This window comes from Sceloporus undulatus, chromosome 3 (assembly GCF_019175285.1).
Source record: "Sceloporus undulatus isolate JIND9_A2432 ecotype Alabama chromosome 3, SceUnd_v1.1, whole genome shotgun sequence".
Lineage (NCBI taxonomy): Eukaryota > Metazoa > Chordata > Lepidosauria > Squamata > Phrynosomatidae > Sceloporus > Sceloporus undulatus.
The window spans coordinates 173,965,013-173,987,656 of record NC_056524.1 but is presented as its reverse complement, the minus strand read 5'-3'; the positions used below and the strand labels follow the sequence as shown (position 1 = coordinate 173,987,656).

The window sequence follows — 22,644 nt, the reverse complement described above, 5'->3', positions numbered from 1 at the left end:
AAGTGTACTTTGAACTAAGTACCTTCGCCAGGCCCTCACTCCAAATATGACAAAAAGGTCATTCAACTGTGCTCTGATCACCGACAGAATAGATCACCTTCCTATGCAGCTGATGCCCAGTAAAACAGGGTTTTGGTTTGTTTTGCGGGGGGGGGGGACAATAGTGTCAAAATCATTACTACGTAACAAACATGTATGTGAAACAGTTACCTTGATTAACTCAGCTAATGACACTAGTGAGAACTCCAAGGTACTGAGAATTAGCATTAGGGTTTCATGTACAACTATGAGGCTATACAGGCTTCTGGAGCTGGCAAATTGCTGGATCGGGGCCGTGGCGTGCGATTGCTGCAGACCCGATCCAGCGCCCTTTGGGGCCGTCAGTTTAGGCCCTATATTTCCTAAACCCAATGAAAACTCTAGCATCCTGATTGAGGCCAACCAAATTATGTCCCTTCTGCTTCTCTGAATCATGCTTTGCCAAAAAGTGGTATATTTTGTTGTTTTAGGATGTTTTGTTTTGGTTCCAGGAGATATTGGCAGAGATTAAAAAAAAAAAAAAAGTACCCTCATGTCAAAAATAGTGGTTGCATTAAAAACAAACAACACAAAAAATGAAGTCCATGGCATGTAGCTGAAACTTGGGAAGATAAGTTTACAATGTTGCAGGGGACAGTACAGAATGCTTGCATTGTACATCTATGTGGATTCTGCCACTCTGGCCACAAAATATAGGGAGATTCATTGCCATATCCTGGTATGTGAGAATTAAATAATCAGAAAACTAGTTTAAAAGAGACCATTCTTAAAACCAAGAGCCATGCCCCAATCCTGCTATTTAATTACAGTTCAAATGCAACTTAGAAAATATTTTTATTTGCATACAAAAGTTATTCCATATTACAATTTAAGAAATCTTTTCCCTATTCTGGCATTTACAGCTTTCACATGGTATCTAGAATAAAATGCAAAGCTATCTTTATTTTAAATTGCTTGAAATATTTGCAGTCTGGCACTTATTTTGACTAGTTAAGACCTAGAGCTAATCTGCTGAGTTACTAAAATTACATCAGACATTAAATATTCATTGTAGGCTATGCTTTTCCTTAACTATTTCTAAGTTAACATCTCTCACCAGGCATGTCTCCTACAAAGTGTAGAAAATTTCTCCCCAGTAAAGGAACCCTGTAATTGAGAAGTGCACAAAAACAGTTCCCTGTAAGTTTTTACCAAACTTCTTGCTCCATTTAAAACAAAACAAAACAAAAAAGTACTGAAATTACATACATAACTGTAATAGTCCCCTGTAGTCTTAGGTCAATGGCTGAAGAGTATAGATCTAATTGAGGAAAGAGGGAACTCTATATTTAAATAAAATAACAACCGAAAAAACTAAGTATGCTGTAAGCTTTAAGTCTTGGCCCCCTTTTAGACATCAGTTTCTGAATCTTTTCTGAAACATAGGATCAACTGGTACTGACAACTTTCATATAATTAGAGGTAATAGCAGAAGTTTGTCCAAGCAGCAATCTAATATTACAAAATATATTGCTATTAAGTACCATTAATTGGCAAATCATTTGTGTGTTAACAATATCATGACTCCTATTAAGACAGTCATTTGTTCTGGTCAAACATTAACCAATGAGACTCTTGAGTTTAGTAGATTTCTAAAACGCAAGCTTTCAGTATCCCACAGAACGACGTAGCTGATCTAGAGGAACAAAATTCCCAGACAGCCTTGCAGTCTTTGGCAGCTAGTTTAAACAAAAATAAGACCCTTGTAAAGAAAGGTTTGAAGTTCTTCTGTAAACAGGTTTGATATTGCTACAGTTGAATACTGATTTCAAAAGCTTCTGTAAATGCTCCCTCATCTTGGAAATGGATGGCTGCTTCTCTTGATGCTTTACAGACCCTGTCTGCTTTTTGATCCACCTCGGCCGTGAGTTCTCACAGAACCATGTAACTGAAGCCCTACTAAGCAAAAAAACAGACAAAGCATTGAAAGCAACCATAGTGTTCCATATCTATTTCATGCCACGTTATATCTAACTAAGCAATGTGGTGACTCAAGTGGTTAAGATGCTGACTGCTGATTGCAAGATTGGCAGATTGGCAGTTCAAGACCCGGGTGCCACATGATGGGGTGAGCTCCCATCACTAGTCCCAAATTCTGCCAACCTAGCAGTTCAAAGGCATGCAAATGCAAGTAAATAAATAGGTACCACTTTGGTGGGAAGGTAAACAGCATTCTGGGGAATCATGATGTCCACATGATCACAGAGTAATCTCTGACAATGCTGGCTCTTCAGTTTAGTAACGGAGATGAGCACCACCCCCTATGGTCAGACATGCCTTGACAACCTTGTCAACAGGGAATACCTTTACCTTTTTAAAATCTAACATACCAGCAAGTCTTTATACCTCAATACACTTGATAAGAGTGATTCAAAGATGCATGTGGTATGGTCTATCAAAACATACATGAGTCCTTCAGAATGACATACATCAGAGTGGGAGGATGTTTTGATGGAGTACACCTGAAGCCCAGGCATGTGAAAGGCTTGTAGCCTCTGCATGTTGGAATGTGCTTTCAGGCCCTTGGGAGGGGACTGGCCTAGCCTCCTGTGGAAAGGAGTTCCAGAGGTTGGGAGCAGCCACTGAGAAGACTCTCTCGTGTCCTCACCAAGCAAACTTGTGATGGTGGTGCAACTGAGAAAGTCTTTCCCTATAGATCTTAGAGGAGAAGAAGGTTCACATGGGGAGATACAGCCTTTCAAATAGTCTGGACCTAAGCCATATAGGGTCATGACCAGCACTTTGAATTGTGCGCAAAAACAAACTGGTAGCTAATGAAACTTTTAACAAGGAAGTTTTGTGCTCCCTATAAATGGCCCCCGTCAGCATTCTGGCCATGTCATTTTGGATCTGCTGAACTTTCCAGACAGTTTCCCAAAGGCAGTTCCACATATAGTGTGTTACCTGTAATGTATCCCTGTTGTCAGATCTGATATCTCACAAACACCCACAGCTGGCTCACTAGTTTTAGCTGGGCAAATGCACTTCTGGCCACTATGAAACCTGGGCATCCAGGCTTTGAGTTGAGACCACGAAACACATAATCTGCAAGCCTGAGATTTCAGGAGCAAATATAACCCCATCCAGCACAAGCAAAATCCCTATATCCCAATCTGCTTTTCAACTGACTAGGATCACCTCTGACTTACTGGGTTAAGTTGCAATTTGTTTTCCCTCATCCAGTCCATTACTGACAACAGACATTGGTTCAGTAACAAGACAGGCAAAATAAACTGTGAAGAGAAAACTCTGCCAAAGTGCTCCCTCAACCCCAGAGACCATAAGGGCCTTCTTCATCCTGCCACACCTTGCCAATGGAAATGCTAGCAATCCATGAACCATATTGAGGGCCCACATGTGGCTTACCATGGTATAGATGCTCCTTGTGAAAGTCCCTCCCAGTCATTCTCTGTCAACATTTTGGAAGATTACTAAGAAATCGTTGTTTTCAAAAGGCTTTAGCCAAGCAGACTGTGATGGTTATATCCTGCTTATTATAGTTGTTTCATTACATTCTAGATTGTCTTCTGTTCCATACAAGGAATTTTACCTCATGCTTTTTTTTTCTAAAACCAGCCACTATCATAACATTTAAATAGTATTGATGAAGCCTCACTTTTATATTTTCTCTACCTATGAATTTCTGACATTACTATATGTTTGCACATCAATTGTGTGTTTACAGCACTATAGTCTTGCTGACTTGCTATTTCTCATGGGGGCACTCTACCCCACCACCCTTCCGCATTCATCCAAAGGACTGGAGGGAGCAGGGTGATGTTGTCTGGATAAATCCCTGTACATCAGGGCTGGACAGTGAAGCCTGGAGGCCACATGCAGCCTCCATGGCTATTTTTGTAGTCCCCAGGACCCTGCCCCCTACGGATTGAAAAATAACTGTTGAATTTTGTTTTATATATATATATATATATATATATATATATATATATATATGCTTCCAAATGCCCTCTAGAGACAGTGGGGTGCATTTCTGCCACATTTTGGGGACCCACCAGGTCATTTTAGACCCAGGAAATATATAAGAACACTTATATATCCTGCTCTGCACCTCCATTTGCTTCTCTTGGAAGAGCTGTCATTTCAACTCTCCCCCAGCCCTCATGAATCTCTAAAATTTCTTTAAAAATTTCAAGAACTGGTTTGGCGGTTTGTCATAGCAAATGCTGTTATGAAGGGAGAGAAAATGGCATACAAACAATGGAGTTGGGGTCTTTTCCAGCACTCAAACATACTTTATAACTACAGCGGTTTTAAAACAATCAAAGGTGCTGGAAGAAAGAGATGCTGAAAAAGAAAAAAACCTGATGGGTGTATGATCAATCTTACTGAAAGCAACAAGACAACATTTATCTGGGAATAAACATTGCTACATTGCATGAAGAAAAAGAATTGGAACAAATACAGGCAAACATGCTGAAATGTAAAAGCAGTAGGAATGTAAAATGCTATTCCAGACTAACAAACATTTGACAAAATGACCAGCAACTACATTTCAGAAAAGATGCTAAAGATTTTATAAGATGCAAGCAAAATAAATTATGTTAACATGTCCATATTGTTGCCTCTTCTTACCCAATGGAGGATGAACTTCTTTGTCCTCCTCATCCTCATTAAGAAAATGACCAAGAGGCTGGTGGTGGAAAGAGTTAATATAAGAAGAGCTGGATAACCCTAAACTGATTCCCATTACTCCTGCGTTAATAGAATCTGTAGAGTAACAAAGATTTCAGTGTTAGAATTGTTGTAAATTAACATGCTTGATATACAGCCATTTTAAGCAACACATGTTCAATTTCCCACATACCTGTGCCAGCAGATCCTTTACTGTTTCGTGGCTGATTAGCATAATCAATAACAGTGCAAGAACGGCGATACTGTGAATCTGGCTAAAAGATCAAATAAATCAGTTATACTATATGCTGAAGCAGGATATTACAAAATCAAAAATACAGAGAGTTATGATCCATCAGCATATGTGTCCCCCATGCAAGTGGGAATACCAACAGAACTACCTTGTTTCTTCCCTCCCTTCATCTTAATTTGCACAGATTTAGCTCTACTAAACATTACTGGGAATGTGGCAATAGCCATCACTGTTAACATCATTCAAGATCCAGATCTCCAATAATTTAACAAAATGGAGGCTGAAAAACCTTATGCAGTGGTTGATGGAGGAAATTAACTGAATTAGGATTACCCTTACTCTACCTGTTCCATTAAAACCAAAACTGTATGTTACATACATTAACAAACATTGAGAAGATAACATACACAATTCAGCAGATGGCACCAGAACTTCCTTATCTTTAAACTGAAGCATCAATTTTTCATTAACCATAATGCTCAAAAGTAAATGATGCATTTAGCATCCTAAATGGTCCCAAGCCATTTAGAGATTTAAAAGTCATAACCTTACCTGTGCAAAGCCTAATAGTCAATGGCTTAAAACCACCAACACTGGTCCAACAGGGCTCATACCTACAGTTACAATTTCTGATGTTTCCTTTATCAAAGAAAATAACAGTCGCCTGCCAAAACAAATCTGGTCGGTATTGTACTTATGTATCTAGATGCTACTGATATGGGTAGCAAAGAAATTATCAACCTATTGTGTATGTAATCTTGACACACCTTACCCAAAATGCATGTGATGTGTTGGGTCTGGAGAAACTTTCAGGAAATAAAAGTCTTTCATGAACAGGCTGATGGTTGATTTCATCTGCTATTGCACTGCGAGCCCTGCTAGCATTTCCACGGGATTTCTGGAAAGTAAAGACAGTTGTTGGTTTTAGAGCCAACATTACTCTGAAAGAGTTTCAAAAGCTTGAGAACACTATTGTGCTATTCTCTGCAGCAATTCTTAACCCCCAGATCTGCTGGAGGATTTGCAGAAGGCAGAGAAAAAGGAAAAGGGCTTCATTTGTCCTGATACTCTAACTGTATCTGAAGATAGCCCCGAAGATGAACAGTTGCCACTAATCACGGTCCTAATGGAAGAAGCATATGGTCCCAAAATACTTCCCACCCTGAAAAGTTAGATATCTGTAAAATCCACCCCCAGCCTCCGCAAATCAATGTCCTTCTGCCCTGGCCAGCATAGATCAGTAGGGTTTAGAATGAAACATTAGAACAAGGATGCAGAAAGTCTATAGGATGTATGAATCCCTACCCTCACACATTTTGGTTACTCCTTATTTGACAAGGATGTCAACTGGAAGTTTCAGTTTTCTAATTCACTTTCTTGATAAATAATGGCCTCTCCTCAGCCTCAAAGAGCCTGGGAGAAGCAAAAACATAGCAAAATTGCCTCACACATAGAGGAGGCCAAGTATTCACAAATCTACAAATCCCAGACTTCCATAGCATTGAGTCATGGCAATTAAAGTGGGGTCAAACTGCATTAATTCTGCAGTGTAGATGCAGCCCCTGTCAACACAGCACAGGATATAAGGAATATCATTTTCCTTATACAGTGAGTTTTTAAAAAGTCAAACCAAGGTCAACCCACAGCCCACAAAACCATTAATTTTTTAAAAGCCTGGTATCTGTGCTTAAGATGTGGCTTCTTGGTTTTAAAATCTACTGCAATTCCTCTTATAATCTTTTCTTGGAAATCATTAGCACTTTTTTCCCCAAACCTTAGCAGTTTTTAAAAGTAAGTTCTACAAATTGTGAGATTTCCCCAATAATTCTAAGATTTGAATTGTTCAACAGATGGCTTACCATTTGTTTTTGGGATCCCATATGTTCTGTCATATCGACAGCACTAATAGGAGGCAGGAGATTATTTCTGCTCAGTGGCATAGGGGAAGGTGACGACAATTGCTCATTTGCAGCGGAGCTGTGGCAAGATGAAAAAATTACTAGAAGTTGCCCATTTCAATTACAAGTTGCAAAACTGATTTGCACTCAAGTTAAATAACAAAAAAAATGTATGCATGCAAAATGATGAAAAATGGTAGATTGCTTGGTTGCAAGTTGATGAAATTGCGCCTTAACTTAAATGGCGAGTTCACACTGGATGAAATTGCAGCAAAGACAAGGCTGAGCAGTCTAATGTGTAGTTTTTAAGGTTTCTTGCTAATACTAAACTACCGTCATTCAATATAAAGTGGCTACAGCTATTTCTCTAACAATTACCACACTTCAGTTCCCTACCACTCCTCTGAGGGTTGAAGTAGTATGGAACTACCTTGAACCCATCATTTGCAGGTAACCTCGCACCCCTCACAGCTGAAAACCTCATAGCCAGAGAATGATCTAAATTGTTTTACAGCAATCAACAGCAATCCAGTTTCAGGATTGCTTTTTTGATCTATTAAAGGTCCTTTTGACTTGCTTCAAAATGTCACTTTGCTTATGTCGGGAAATCAATGCCAAACATCTCTTAGATGAATCTGCCTCAAACCTATCATTATCTGTAAGCATTTAATAGTCTTATCGAAAGTCTGTCTTTGATGAGTAAAGTGAGGTGGAATGTTCATTTGCGATCCACTGTTAAATCACCAGAGAAATTTATATGTGTGAGTTCAGATGTAAGAAACATACCAATGAAACAAAACAAGCTATTAGGTCCATCTAAAATAAATTGTCATACAGTGAAGCTATACATCTGGGTTCATGGCTGAAATGGATAAAGCACCTGCTTTAAACTCAACCCAAGTAAGATAGTTGTTGGTGCCCAAAAGGAAGGTTTTGCAGACTTCGTATTAACTTCTTTATCTGTCAGACTGCATCCACTGATTGTTCAAGTGGTGCACACTCTAGGTGTAATTCAACTATGTGTCCATGTTGCAAGAGTGGTCACACATACTTCTAGATCTATACCAAGGTTAACCTTGTGAGTTGAGAGCTCTCTACCTGAAGCTGTTGAATGGAAAATACACAGTAGCTGCCAACTGGTCAAGGCTCAAGCAGCCAGTCTCTTTCAGCACTATTATATTGCCTGTTGGTTCCATACTGAACTCAAAGGTAAGCCCTGATCTTGCCTAAACACATGTTTAGTAGGCACCTCTTGGTGCTGGAAGTAAAAAAGAAATATTCCAAAGAAAGAAAACTCAAAATCTGTTACCAAACCACAAAAGCAAAGAACAAAAAGGAAAAAATTGAGCACCAGATGTTTATAAAGAATGGAAATTATGCAATAAAGAAGCACCAGATTTGATTTTTAATGATATAATAGTACTAGTCCTAATCCATTTCTAATGGCACAACACCCTCTCCCCACACAATGCATAGGGAATAAAATCACTCTTCATAATAATACTTATTTATTTATACCCTGCTCTTCAGCCAAGGCTATCAGAGCAGCTTACCATTTGTTAATTAGATGTTTCAATTCATTAGACAACTTCAGGGGTGTAGGAGTAGTCTTAATACTGTTTTTAATATGTGTTATGTTCACTGTACATAAAAAGAAAGAACACATCTTCCACAAAAATACCTAATTAATTAGGATTACCTTAAAAGCATGGTGGGCAACTTGAAGTCTCCCATATGTTGTGTTGCAATTCCCACCATCCTTCACCACTGGCTATACTGGCTAGGGATGATGGGAGAGCCACATATTTCCTACCCCCACCTTTTAAGAGTTTCATAAATATTACTGGAACTGAGTAATGTAATATTCAGAAAAATACATTAACATACAGTCGTGTTCCCCTGATGACGTCATCCATAGGCCTTGGTGTCCCTGAGCGAGAATGGCTGGGGTTGATAGGATGCAGGGTACGTGGTGGTGGGTTACGCCTTCTAGCAGACTGTGCAGAATAGGACAGAGAAGATGTACTGAGTTCATGAGGGCGATTTGGCCGAGTTCTAGCGGACAGGATAGAACTGGAGCCTGGTCTCATAAGCAATCTGTCATCCAAGTCTCTGACATCAAGGGGGAAGCACAGGAGCAAAATGAAATATTCATTGATTGATTTCAAATTATTAGTATAAATAAACTAACCATAACTCCACTACAAAAGTATCTACAATATAGCCATTCTGCTTCATAAGCCTCACAGATACAATAGACAGATTGCTTTCAGCACTGGCCTAAGTATTTCTGCTAAGTGTGAAAAGAGGATGCTGGTCAGTATCTGTTAAAGGACAGATATCAGCATTCAATAAAGCGTAATATTAAATATTACACATATTATCCTAGGTATTATAAACTTCAGTGTGAGTTTTTAACAATATCTTCAGAATTCTGGTCCCATAATCTTGTTTAGTTTTAGGGAAATCAAAACTGGACAGCAGTAGAAAAGCAGTCAAAGTTTTGTTTACCTGACATCAATCATGTTTTGGTAACCTCAAGTATTAATTACTGCAAATCAATTTGTGCAAGGCTTCCTCTGAACACTCTCTACTAATTTTAACTGGAAACAGAAGAACACTGAGCGCCTTATTCATACCACATCAATCATGTTTTCATCATCCTATATATATTAATTACTATAAAAGAATGTATGCAATTTATACTTCCTCTGAAAACAGATTGCTAATTTTTGCCAGGGCAGAGCACAGGGGTTGTAGATAGTCACATTGCTCCCTGACAGCAACCACTAAAAAGGCACAGGCCTATTTCCTTCCTGTTAAAAATTGTAAGAATGAAAAAAATTGGAGGGAGAGCATGGGGAGGAGATGCTATCCCTCCAAAGTCTTCCAGTGGACATGTGCAGCCCCTCAACCTTAAAACCCTTAATAGTGTTGGGTATCTTTGATAAATTGGTCTAAATCTAATTTTAATCAGCATAGCCACACTGAATCAATAGGAACCCGATAGGTTATGTAAGTTCTACTGATGCAAGGTGTTATTTTATTTGCCACTGACAACTGACTTATGTCTGTCATCTAAAACCGTGATTCAACCACATATTTGCCATTTATCTAAAATAAAGCTTGGTGCATTCTTACCTGGTTTAATATAACTGAGCTCAGATTGCTAAACTATTATGCAAGTTTAACTTCTTTAGGATCTAACTAGAAATCCTCAAAAATATAATTCCGACAGAATGTGAAAAACAGGAGATGATTGTTTAAAAGTCAAATATAAAATTAGCTGTTGAAACAAAGCTTAAAACCAAATATATCTTCTTCCATTTCTCAGTAATTAACAGTCTTCAACACAGTTATAACTGAGAACAATAACAACAACAGCTGCTACCCTTACAATATTTTGTCCTTCACAGGCAAATTCCTTTGGTGTAAGGGGATCCCATGAATCAACATCAACCCATTCAAATTACGCTGTGGCCCACCACTCGTTCCTTGAGAAAGATGCACCTGCAGGTTACAAGAAATTAAATTTACCTTTCAGCATTGATTGAGGATAAAATATAAGTGCTTACTGGGAAGGTTAATATTTACTGTACTTTAAAAAACACTTTAAAGAAATAATTCCCAGAAAACTGGGTACATTCTCAAATAGCTTCCAGGTAATGTATATAAAATAGAGTGGAGGATATTGCAGATTTGATATTTAAGGACTATGCTTTGCCCTCACCTCTTTTCAGGGACAATTTAATAGTATAAATAGCCTTTTAAAGAAATTAATCTAAAATTATTTCTGTTCTGAAACAGGCCCAGGGAAGGAGGGAATACCTAAAAGGCAAATTGTGCCTCCTTGCTTTCCAGGAGATGCATTTACTTTTTTTTCTCTCAATGATTTTTTTTCTGATGAGAGAGATTGCAAACAACTGAGGTCTTGACAAGGCAGAAATTCAGAAGTCCATGTATGAAATTTCATAACTATGCATGCTTAGAATTGTTGCATTCCAAAAAGGCCTGAAGTCAGGGAGGTGGGGCATTTGTTTCCACCTGTTAACTTATACATCTTCTTACCAATCTCTGGACTCACCTCTAGGACCAGCAAATTAGAGCATAAGCTAGACACCTGGGTTCAACAACTTCATTTCACAGAATCATGACAGGTCAGGTGGAGAGACTAATCACCCTCATTTCCTCCTCCTTTCTGATAGACTTCACTCAGCCTGATTATTACTTTTTCCCTAAGAGTGCTCTAGATAAGTTTTTGTATTAAGAAATACTAGAGTATCCAGTGCCTCCCATGTCTGAAGAGAGTGTTGCATAAAATTGCTTTGCAGTAGGCAATAGTGTAATGGTGAAAATAGAAGTCCAAAAAGCTCTGGTGTACAAGAAGTTGATGTATGTAGTACTGGGTGCCAAATCTTCAGTCCCAAAAATGATTTAATGTAGGCACAAATGTCACTGAAATCTTTAAATCTATTATTTAATTTCTTCAGAACCAAAGCATAAAATTGCTAACCTGTAACATGTGCAATTTATGATTTATATAAATGCATGAATAATACACTGGTATATAGGTCTTGTGTTTTGTTTCTTGCCATTGTTTACTGTGTCCATTTATTTCCCAACAGAAAAAGAAATTCAAGAACATATATGGAATACAAGAGCATATATGGCCTGAAGCTGACTTATTAAAATATCCAGGTGAAATGCACACACGCACATTCATTTCATTATAGTAAGCAAAGATTTAAACAGATTACTACCCAACCCATCATACATACTTCCAGTGTTTTTCTCTTCTTTTTGGTTTTGTGGCCACATCTGCGCTTTGAGTACTAAGCATACAATAAGGTATACATAAGGAAGTAAGAGGATTATACAGGAAAGTGGAAGGGAAAGAAATAAAAGGAAAGAAACTGTTAAAACAGATCAAACGTCTTTAAACACTGATTACTTGATACTACTGTAGATGTCAAGTCAAGATAGAGAGTAAGCAGAATAAGTTTTTAAGAGATAATGAATATAAATACTCTGAACATCAAATCAGAGAAATTAACTAATTTTTGTTGTCGGTGAAGAGCCACACAATGCAGCTCAAAATAAGAAATCCTATATTAACACTTTGAATCTGTGTATTTTGATCTCTTCAAAGTGCAAAGCAAGAGAAAAAGCAGACGAAGTGTTTAAAAGTTGTGATAAGCAGATGACAAAATTACAGAGTCATAAAGACACTCATAGTCAAGACATTATAATTAATTTTCAGAAAGTTAGCATGACAGTTTTGCCTAAATGGCATAACATGATGCAAATCAGATTGCTTTTTAAGCTTACCATATTTGACGTGATAGAGGGAAACTTGGTTTGTGGCATTCGAGGTAACAACAATGGCAAAGGCTCAAACTGCATAAAGGGACTTCCTGAATCTGTTCGGCTTGTTTCTACAGTTAAGACATTCTTCTCATCATCTACCATAAGAGGATAAACAACATCAGTGTCCACTATTTTAGCAGCTCTAGGGACCACAAAAACAACCCTTGTTTTAAGCCTTAAAGAGGAAGAAGATATTCAATTTAACAAATGTCAAGAGATATTTTTTTTAAAAAAAGAAGCTTTCTAAAAATAAAAACACATCTACTATGAAATTGATTCACTGGACTCAAAGTCTATCAAGACAGAATGTATGCTTCAAAAGAATAAAAAGGCATATTTTGAAAAAGTTTAGGAGGATGACACCAGATGTTCTAATAAAATTTTGTCTCTGAGACCTACCTGAAACTGATCCTTCCCAGTGTCTACAAATTAGCTGTTCCATGTACCCCAGTACTTCACTCCACAGATCATCAAACACATAGGAAAGAACCGCATCCCTCATGCAGTATGACGGTGAGATAGGAGGGAAACCTAACTTTCGTCTGTCAGGTGAAAGCGACATTTTCCACTCATGCAACTCTTCTTCCCTTTGAAGAAAACAAGCAAATTTTATAGCTTCATCGTACCTTTTTATAGTAACAAATTTAAACCAGAAGTTTCTGTTCACAGATTCCAACATTTAAAGGCTAATGCCAAAGTAAAAGGACCGTGGCAGAGCAATTAAAACATACTAAAATACAAGTGTTCTTTCATGACCAATGAGTTCAGCCCAGGGGCCAAAGAACTGCAGTAAAATTCAAGTCTTTCCTAGAAAGCTTTGAAGGACAAATAGCAAAAGAAATCAAGAGCAGTATTTTCACCAGCCAAGCTAATGGAAAAAGCACTGGACTTGTCATACTAAAACAGATTTTGAATTGTGTATACATAAAACATGAAATTTGAGTTTGGATCCTCCAGTTTCCAGGATGCCCCTTGTTGACAGTTTGCCCATTCTTACATTACATCACCTCATATTTCACACAAACACTGCTATAAATTTACATTAAGAATAACAAAATGCTCATTAGGAAGAAAGGTTTAAAATGAACGAAAATGACAAGTTAACAAAATCACCCACCATACTGGGCAGTATAATGACAAAAATGTATAAAACCTCTACTATTATTAGGAACACTGTGGTGGAAAAGAAACTATTTCTACATTAGAGATGGGAAACTAATAGATTCACCTTTTTTGTAGCATCATAATTCACTAGGTAATTTAATTTTCTTCAATGGAAGGGTTCTAAATACTTTACTGGGTTTGCAACTGTACAAAATGAACACCAAAAAAAGAGCACACTATCAGAAGCAAAGTATTGTGGGTTGCAGCAACATTTATACTGATCCAAAGGCTTCTGGAGGATCTGGTCATTTGTTACTTTCTAAAAATTACAACTGAATATCTATTATATATCAGAAATGAAGTTCTAGGTCATTTGCTTTAAGTATGGCATCCCAAAACTGATTAAATATTCAATACCTACACTTCTCTGGAGTCAAATGCTAAATATTCCTCCATTATGCCCTCAGAGACAATCACTCCATCTTCTCCTTCCTCGTTCTCCAACAAACAAAATTCAGGAGGTTGTGAAACATTTTCTTCTTTATGAGTAGAAGTAACAGAAAGAGGAACCTTCTTACCCAGAACGCTAAACCTGAACAAAAAAGTATTTTCTTTTTCAAAGGGCAAAAATCAAAAAGGATTAACATTATAGCTTATATAATAACATCATATGCATCAAGAGTACAGTTTTGATAACAATGACACAGGTGATCTGTTCGTTAGATGTTATTTACAGTATTTTTCTTTGTTATTCAGCAATAAAGGCTCCTCAAACAACTTACAAGTGAACAAAAAAGAAGACGCTTCCTGTCTTAATGCTTAGAATTTAAAAGACATGAAAAAAGACAGAATAAGGGAGAAAGAAAACACAAAAGCATGGACAGATAAACCTAAACCATGGACATTAGCTTCTGTAACAAAAGTCTGTAGTCTCTGTGTACGTTTAAGAAGAAAAGTTAATATACACCCTTTAGATCAAGGTGGGAGTGTGTAGTCTGCAGATGCAGCTGGACAACAACTCTTATCATTCCTTACCATTGGCTATGGTGACCAACAACATCTAGAGACCAACACACTGCCCACCCTAGTTTTGGATCAGAGATGAGTAAGCTCTGGAACTTGGAAGGCTCCACAGCTCGTTTTTGGCTCCACAGGAGCTCCAGATAGTGGCAGCTGCACTGTCATGACATCCACTTTGATGACTGGGAGTGATTCTATGTCATTCCCATTTGCTTTGTGGAATAGCTCAGATGAGTTCTTGCTGTTTTGGGAACCTCGCACCAAAAAAAACAACACATTTTAGTAATTTGAAGAGGATTTGAGGCTGAAAAACAGGTGTGTGTGTATGTGTGTTTTCCACCTGAAAACAGAGGGATGCTAGGGATGTGAGGATCAGTGGAGCTCCCACCAGCTGCACTGGAACTCCACCTCAGGGCCACCATGACCTGTGGTTCATATGATTCCTATCCCTGCTTTAAAATATTAAAATGCAGTAAAAATGAATGAACTAATATAGATGAGATCCAAATAACTACATACTCATATATAGGTAACATCACACTCACCCTTTCAACACCAGTGCTTCCTAATTGTGCATATGGTGTGTTTCTGAATCCACTTCAAACATGTATTTTAGTGGGAGGTGTCTAACCTGATGTACTTAATTTGGAAATACCATCCTCCACCCCATGATCTAATCATCCTAAATACAGTATCTTTCTCTTCTCTTTTATTACCAGCGATAAAGAAAAATCTCAAGTATAGTTAGTAAAAAGTGACCCAAATGCAAGTAACGATTTTGGAAAAATAATAAGCATAATTATAACCTGTGGTACACACCTAGACCTTTTTGAGTTTATTAGTTGTGTAAATAATCACACTTGAACATAGGAACAATTAACATCCTACAGTATTAACACCATAAGGTTTATCATTATTGTCAAAAGCTAAAATGGCTCCACCAAGAACCTTCCACTAGCCCAGTGATTTTTTTCTTTGACAGCTGACACTAATAAAATAACACAAACTATTGCTGAAATTCTCCTCAGTTTCAAAAGCAGTTTGTCACATGCAATAGAGGATAGATGTTTCAAGAGAGAAATGCAAAGTGTTATTTTGGTCACAGTGATAGTTTGCTATCTAAAAGCAATGTATCAGTAACAGTCACTTCTGCAAAATATATGGAAGACATAAAACATTTTACAAATGGAACGGTTACAAAGATGATAATTTTGTCTCCAATGAAAATAAATATTATGATCTGAGTTATGCTGTTAAGCAAGTGTTTCTTTTCTGATTTAGGGAAGCTTAGCTGATGAACACTGATCATCAGAAAACCACACACAGAAACGATCAATACTTACTCACTATAATCTTTCTCTTGCATTGGGCTCATGTCTGATGACTCTAAGGTGCTACAAGTTGAACTAGAATACCACCCGTAGCCTTCATCTGTGGGGATCACTGCTTGTTTTCCTACAATCCTGATATTAAACAGAAAGTTACTTTTAAAAAGGCTCTGCATAAACCTATCAAAGTGTGTCTAATCCATAAAATAATACAAAAGGCATCCAACCAGCACTCCAAGGCTATAGTTCAAGGAAACTATAGTCAGCCCTCTTTATCCACGGATTTTTTAATCCACAGATTCAAGCATCCACAGCTTGAAAATATTCAAAAAAAGTATAAATTCCAAATAGCAAACTTTGATTTTTCCATTTTATTTAAGGGATACTATTTTGCTATGCTATTATATTTAATGGGACTTGAGTATCCATAGATTTTGTCATCCACAGGGGATACTGGAGCTGAACCCCAATGGACAACTAGGACCCATGGTATTTACATATGAAGGAGGGCATCTTGCACACACCCTACAACAATGCTATATGATCCATAACAAGTACTCTATGTAGTACTGTGATCTTATTCTGATTGTTAGTTAATTCAATCTACACAGCATGTTGCAACATCAATGTAATATTGTAATATGACATTAACATATTCCAAATTTATTACTTTTCAATATTGAGCCATTCAGCATAAGAACAGATGCTTGGGAAGAAATAGTGGAAGCAGACACTATATTGGTACATGACAAATCATTCAGAAGACAAAAGCATGCTTTAAAATAAATGTAATACTTTTTAATATTACTATCAGTAATATTATTAATATTACTTCTTATTAATATCAGTTGCACCAAATAATTATTCTCTGCGCAGTGAAATATCCAGTACCAAAACATCATCAACACACCTGAGATGGGGGAAGCTTGACATCCATTGTTGGCACTCTTCCTCTATACCTTCAACAAACACGCTTGGTTTTTGTTCATACAAAAGCTCATCAATGTGTCTGAATATCTGTTGAACTTGCCGTGTAGCTGCTTTATCAAATTCCTTGAAAAAATTAAAAGGGAGAAGAGAGCGATTTTTAACCTGAGTGGGGTGTACAGGACATTGTACTTCTTTACAGTTTAGAAGCACACTCAGAAGACCTTCTTCCTACAAAATGAAAATTAACTTTATGGCATTCCGATGCAAAATGGCTATTAAAACAGTTTAATTTAGGGCCCGAACAGACAGGACAATATAAAGCTGCTTCGGGTCACATTAGATGTATGCTGTTTAAATGATGCATGCGTCCTAAGGACTGGAGCATAGCTTTGGTGCAGCTTTTGGCATCTTAAGAAGCATATCTCATTTAAACAGCATACCTCCAAAATGACCCAAAGCAGCTTTATTTTGGCCTGTCTGTTTGGGCCCTTATTCATTCAGAAAAGCCTGGTGAAAAATTTCTCATATTCAGCTACATAAGAAAGGAAAGAAGTAAAAGTGACTTCCATCAATTATCAATAATAGTTACATCTTCTGACAGTACACTCAAATGGTTAGTACCAAAACAGTATTGTAACTAAAAGAGGGGCCACAGAAAACAAGAAGGTGGTACTAGCATACCCAGGGAAATCCTAAGTTTTGCAGGAGCATAAAAATGTTTATGGGGGAAAGTCCTTAAGGGGGATTTGTCTCTGCCATACTGCAAAGTGAGGAGTCTATGGTCTCAGTGCCAACAGAATGCTAAGAGTTTGTTAACAGTAACAAAGCAAAACAAAACAGGAAAATGTGTGTTCAGAATAAAATAACCTGGAAGGTGCTGTGGCAGTTGTACTGAAAAGCAAAAGGGTACCATGATTTCCTCACCAAACTGGAATTTTCCTCTCAGTAAAAGGGATATTTGAAGCAGTAAAATTCTAATTTGCATTATATCAGAACTGGTTATGGTCCTAATCTACATTACTTTTTTTAAAATAGCTCAGTGTAGCTCAGTGAGCTCAAGGTACTGCACTGAGTCTATAGTTTGCATGGTCTCCAGATGGGAAACAAGGGTGCAAATCTCCATTTATGGTAAACTCACCTCCAATCATAAGGAAAGGGTTATGTGCAAATATCAAGTTCATAGTACATCATCAACTTGCTATAATTGTTAAGTCTTAATTAATTTGTTCATGCAACGTGCAAAGATTTTCAGGGGGACTATCCTTCCTCCCCAGTCTTTGTGGCACCTTCTCACTAAAAGCGAGTAAACTAGAGTAAATATTCACTATCCCATTCCCATAGATGAGAATGAATAATCTCATATTTTTACCTTCATCTGGGAACAGATACTTTAGCTAAGACTTCTCTCTTAATTTCCAAACAGGAAAATATTATATTTGCATGTTGCAATAAAAATCTAAAGTTATAAATTTCATCAAAAGTCTCATTTTAAACTGAAGAACCATAATGTACTCACATCATAGCCCCATGAAAAGACTGAGCTGTCTTCCGTAGAGGTGCCTGTGAAGCTCTGACTAGGTGACCACGAGATCCCATCATCCACTGAAGTGACAGATTGGTAGTTTAAATCTTTTGTACTTTCAGACTCACTGGGATAAGGGAAAGAAAAGCAATGTGACCATAAGACTAAGACATGCTTATACTGAAGATTTAAGCTTTTCAAAGAATTATTATCATTATTTATTTATTTTCATTTATGTCCTGTCTTTCTCCCAACTATGATACTAGCTACAATTTTTAGGGTATATCTCCCACAGTCATTGTATTATTTAAGGAATAAATATCCTTTGACTGCAGGCAAATACAGTCTGCCCTCTGTATCCGTGGACCTGCCATCTGCGCATTTGAGCATACAAGGATGACAAGCCAGCAGGGGTGGCATTGGCAGAGGAGGAGGAATTGGCAGGGATGAGGAGGAGGGAAGAGAGGAGAATAGAAAGAGGAGGAAGAAAAAGGACAACGAGCAGCGGCAGGGCAACAGAGGAGGTAAGAGGAAGAGGCGGAAGGAAAAGGAGGATGAGCAGCGGCAGCACAATGGGGGGGGGGGAAGAAAGAGGAGGAAAGGTGAGTGAGGAGAGAAGCCACAGCAGCGGTGATGGGGAAGAAGTGGAGGAGGAGAAGAAGAGGAGGAAGAGAGAAGAAGAGGGAGGAGGAGGAGGTGGGAAAGAGAAGGAGGAGGACCAAGAACTGCAGCAGTGGCGACAGGGGGGAAGCGGAGGAGAAGGCGGGGAAGAGGAGGAAGAAGAGGTACCCCCCTGCTGCCTGCCGCAGTGAGAATGGCGAGGCTGGCATTGGGGAGGGGGCAGGGGCAAAGTGCCATTGTTCTCAATGGTGGTGCAGCCATTGAGTACTATGGGACTTGAGCATCCATGGATTTAGGTATCCGTGGGGGGGGGGGTCCGGAATGGATGCCCTGCGGATACCAAGGGCCCACTGTAATAGTCATTCAGTATATGATCAGAAACTTAACAAATGCTTCAACCCTACTGAAAGGCAGAGATAACAGTAAAGGGAAATAAACATGCATTTTTTAACTATCCAGCCCACCCAAACCCCCACCCGCTGCCACAAAAATACAAGTAAGGTTACTACCTTGAATTGTCTTCCTGACTTTCAGTGGAGGGATAACTGTCATCCAATGAGTCTGGCAGGGGATGATAGTCTAAGGTATTTTTTGAAAGTCCTCGGCTAAAAGAGAAACCAAAACTGCCAGTAAGCATAAAACTAAGTTTCTGTACAATCTCGTGTTACGTTTGAGCACATGTGTGTGCAGACATGTCTGTGTTTGCCAATTCCATCCACTTTAGCACACACTGTTGGAAATGTACTGATAAATCTAATTCCTTCCTCACACAGTGACTTATGCTGAACTAGGGGCAAGAGAAGGATGCAATATACATTCAGAACACTAGCCTAAATCACTATTTGCAACCACAGTTAGAAGTACATTTAAAGACTAAAGTTTGAAAATACCAGAGTGATTCCCAAACTTTGGTCCTCAAAATGTTTTGGACTTCAGCTTCCAGAATTCCTGACTGCTGACCAAACTGGCTGGGACTTCTGGGAGTTGAAATCCAAAACACTTGGAGGAACAAAGTTTGAGAATCTCTGCTCAAGAGTATGGCAGAGCAATGGTGCCTCCTCAATGGGCCACCCCAGTACAATGTGGCACATTGGAAGAGTCCACATCACTTATGGTTACCATTTTTAGCCAGTTTGCTGCAACAAAGAAGTTTTCTGGAGGGTTGAAGGACAGAGCCACACCAATATGTCTATGCATGGTTTGTAGGTGCAGGGGGATGATTTTGGTGCATTTGCGGCATTCACTCAAGAATTGCCTAGAAATTTGGGGCACAACCCTATATGGCAGTTATGAATATGTAAAATGGAGTTACACACTCATGATTTATGAATTCATGGTCCTTATATAGCTTCTACTTTAGGGGCTATGTAGGGACCAAAAAGTTCCCCATTCTGCACTTAACTGGCAGCAGGCACTGCAATCAAAAGGGGGGAGGTCTGTTTCCTTGTTACTCAGGAAGCAGCTGGCTGCTGTTTCCACCCACACTCCCACATAAGCAATCGCTGGTGCAAGAGGGAACTGCAACAGGGACCATATTTCTGTCGTTGCAATGAAGATTGCTTATGGGAGAAGGTGGAAACAGCAGGCTGGTGCTTCCCAGGTGACAGTGAAACAGACTCCTGTTGATAACTATGGTACTTATGCATACATCCTAGCACAGAGCAAGCCTGAACTCTCCCCAAAGCCAAGATGACTAAACTGATGCTGTTGTACTTTGCCACATCATGCGAAGTCACAGCTCATTGGAAAGGCAATGAAGCTAGGAAAAGTGGAGGGCAGCAGAAAGAGAGAAAGACTGCATGCCAGATGACTGGATTCCCTCAGAGAGGATGGCTTGAGACTGCAGGACTCAGAACAGTAGGGGACAAGGGAGATAGATGTCTCATTCACAGGGTCACCAGAATCAAATTTGACTTGAGGGCAGTTAACAACATCAATAACCAAAAAAACACATACAAATGCAGCCTTTGTTCATAATGCCACACTCTGTTCCTAGGCAAAACTTGAAGCTCCAAATTAACCAAAGCTTCCAAACTCCTCTTCCAGGGAAAGGGAGGGAGGCAGGTGTCAGCCTGAGGAGGGACTGTGGCTCATTCCTTTGCTAAAGCATGCCCTGACAGAAAGGCATTCTGCAATCATGGCCAGATGCAACATGTTTCCTCAAACCTTCTTTTCAGAAGGTTTGCTGGACCACCCACCAGAGTGAAAACTGGAGTGGGCTCCCAGGCTTTTTAACGGCCATGTAAACCCACTGGGTTACTTGGGCTGAGTCACACACTCTCAGCCTCGGGGGGAAAAACCCTGTGGCAGGTTTGCCTTAGGGTTGCCATGAATCTGGATTAGGAAGGGCAGCTATGAAAGAACTGGAAAAGATCCTAAACTGCAAAGATATACAGCCGAGCACAAAAGTTAGACTCATACAAGCCACTGCATTCCTTATTGCTATGTATGGATGTGGGAGCTGGGCAGTTAAGAAAACAGACAAGATGAAAATCAATTCATCTGAGATGTGGAGAATAGTGCTGAGGATGCCATGGACATCCAAAGGGACAAACAAATGGGTCCTAAAGCAGATCAAGCCAGAAGTCTCCCTGGAAGCCAAGATGGCAAAACTGAGGCTGTTGTACTTTGGACACATCATGAGAAGGAAAGACTCACTGGAAGAAACAATGTTGCTAGGAAAGGTGGAGGGAAGTAGAAAAGGAGTACTCAGCTTGTTGGGGGCAATTGGCTCACACTTTGACAACCGCTTAGGGAGGAGTGTTAAAGTGCACTGGTTAGCGGTATAGAAATGGACTTGCAATTGCTACTGACAGCAACAATGTTGGAAAACGGCAACACTTTAGCAGATGCTGCACGCTTTGTGCACCAGGCTACAGCCATTGGACTGAGGATGGTGGGAGACCAGGTTCATAGAACCATAGAGTTGGAAGAGCCCACAAGGGCCATCCAGTCCAACCCCATTCTGCCATGCAGGAACTCTCAGTCAAAGCATCCCCATTGACAGATGACCAGACTCTGTTTAAAGACCTCTAAGGAAGGACACTCTACTGCACTCTGAGGGAGTTTGTTCCACTGTTGAACAGCCCTTACTGTCAGGAAGTTCCTTCTAATGTTGAGGTGGAATCTCTTTTCCTGGAGCTTGCATGCATTGCTCCAGGTCCTAGTCTCTGGAGCAGCAGAAAACAAGCTAAGCTCACTCCTCAATATGACATCCCTTCAAGTATTTAAACAGGGCTATCATATCACCTCTTAACCTTCTCTTCTCCAGGCTAAACATCCCCAGCTCCCTAAGTCGTTCCTCATAGGACATGGTTTCCAGACCCTTCACCATTTTAGTCGCCCTCCTTTGGACACATGGCTCCAGTTTCTCAATGTCCTTTCTGAGTTGTGGGAGCCAGAACTGGACACAGTGTTATTCCAGGTGGGGCCTGAGCAGAGCAGCCATGGAGCGAGCCCCACTCTCTCAGCCTCAAAGGCAACGGCCATCCCTGCCTAAGGAAGCCTTGCCAAGAGAAGCCCGTGACAGGAAACGCCTCGAAGGCACACAACAACGACAACAACGGTCAGGGAAGGAGGGAGGCGGGCGGGTGGGACTCACAGGCCCAGGGCGTCCGGGGGCACGGCCTTCCGCGTGTACCGGGAGGTCATCCTCCCTCCGGGCCCCTCTTTCAGACCCTCATCGCCGCCGTCTCGGCGGGCCCCGGCGGCAGGCCGGATCGGCCCCTGGCCGCCATGGCGACGCCCCGCCTCTTCCTCTTCCTCCTACTCGCCGCTCTAGCCCAGCGGAAGTGGTCGCTCTATGGTTAAAGAACCAAAGAGAGAGCGGTGGTGGGGGAGTGGGCGGGGCCTGTGACGCACGCACGCCCCACCGCCATCACCGTTCTCTTG

General features: G+C 39.7%; 1 protein-coding gene across 5 annotated transcripts; it reads right to left on the bottom strand.

Moving 5' to 3' along the window:
- Window positions 1-860: 860 nt before the first annotated feature.
- On the bottom strand, window positions 861-22,525 carry FAM149B1 (family with sequence similarity 149 member B1). Of its 5 annotated transcripts, none has more exons than XR_006103011.1 (15): window positions 22,355-22,525; window positions 19,263-19,358; window positions 18,127-18,259; window positions 16,591-16,733; window positions 15,696-15,815; window positions 13,754-13,924; window positions 12,628-12,815; window positions 12,190-12,323; window positions 10,259-10,371; window positions 8,749-8,973; window positions 6,823-6,940; window positions 5,731-5,861; window positions 4,904-4,985; window positions 4,672-4,806; window positions 861-1,977 (listed from the first exon to the last, which is right to left on the bottom strand). XR_006103011.1 is itself a non-coding variant. In XM_042459391.1 (15 exons), exons 1-15 carry the CDS (start codon window positions 22,402-22,404, stop codon window positions 1,907-1,909), a joined length of 1,905 nt encoding a protein of 634 aa, XP_042315325.1. In that variant the 5' UTR covers window positions 22,405-22,525; the 3' UTR covers window positions 861-1,906. The 5 variants fall into 5 exon arrangements, 3 of the variants coding, with proteins under 3 accessions (XP_042315325.1, XP_042315326.1, XP_042315327.1); XR_006103012.1 differs by having other exon boundaries at window positions 861-1,974; XM_042459391.1 differs by having other exon boundaries at window positions 5,736-5,861.
- Between the last annotated feature and the right edge of the window lie 119 nt (window positions 22,526-22,644).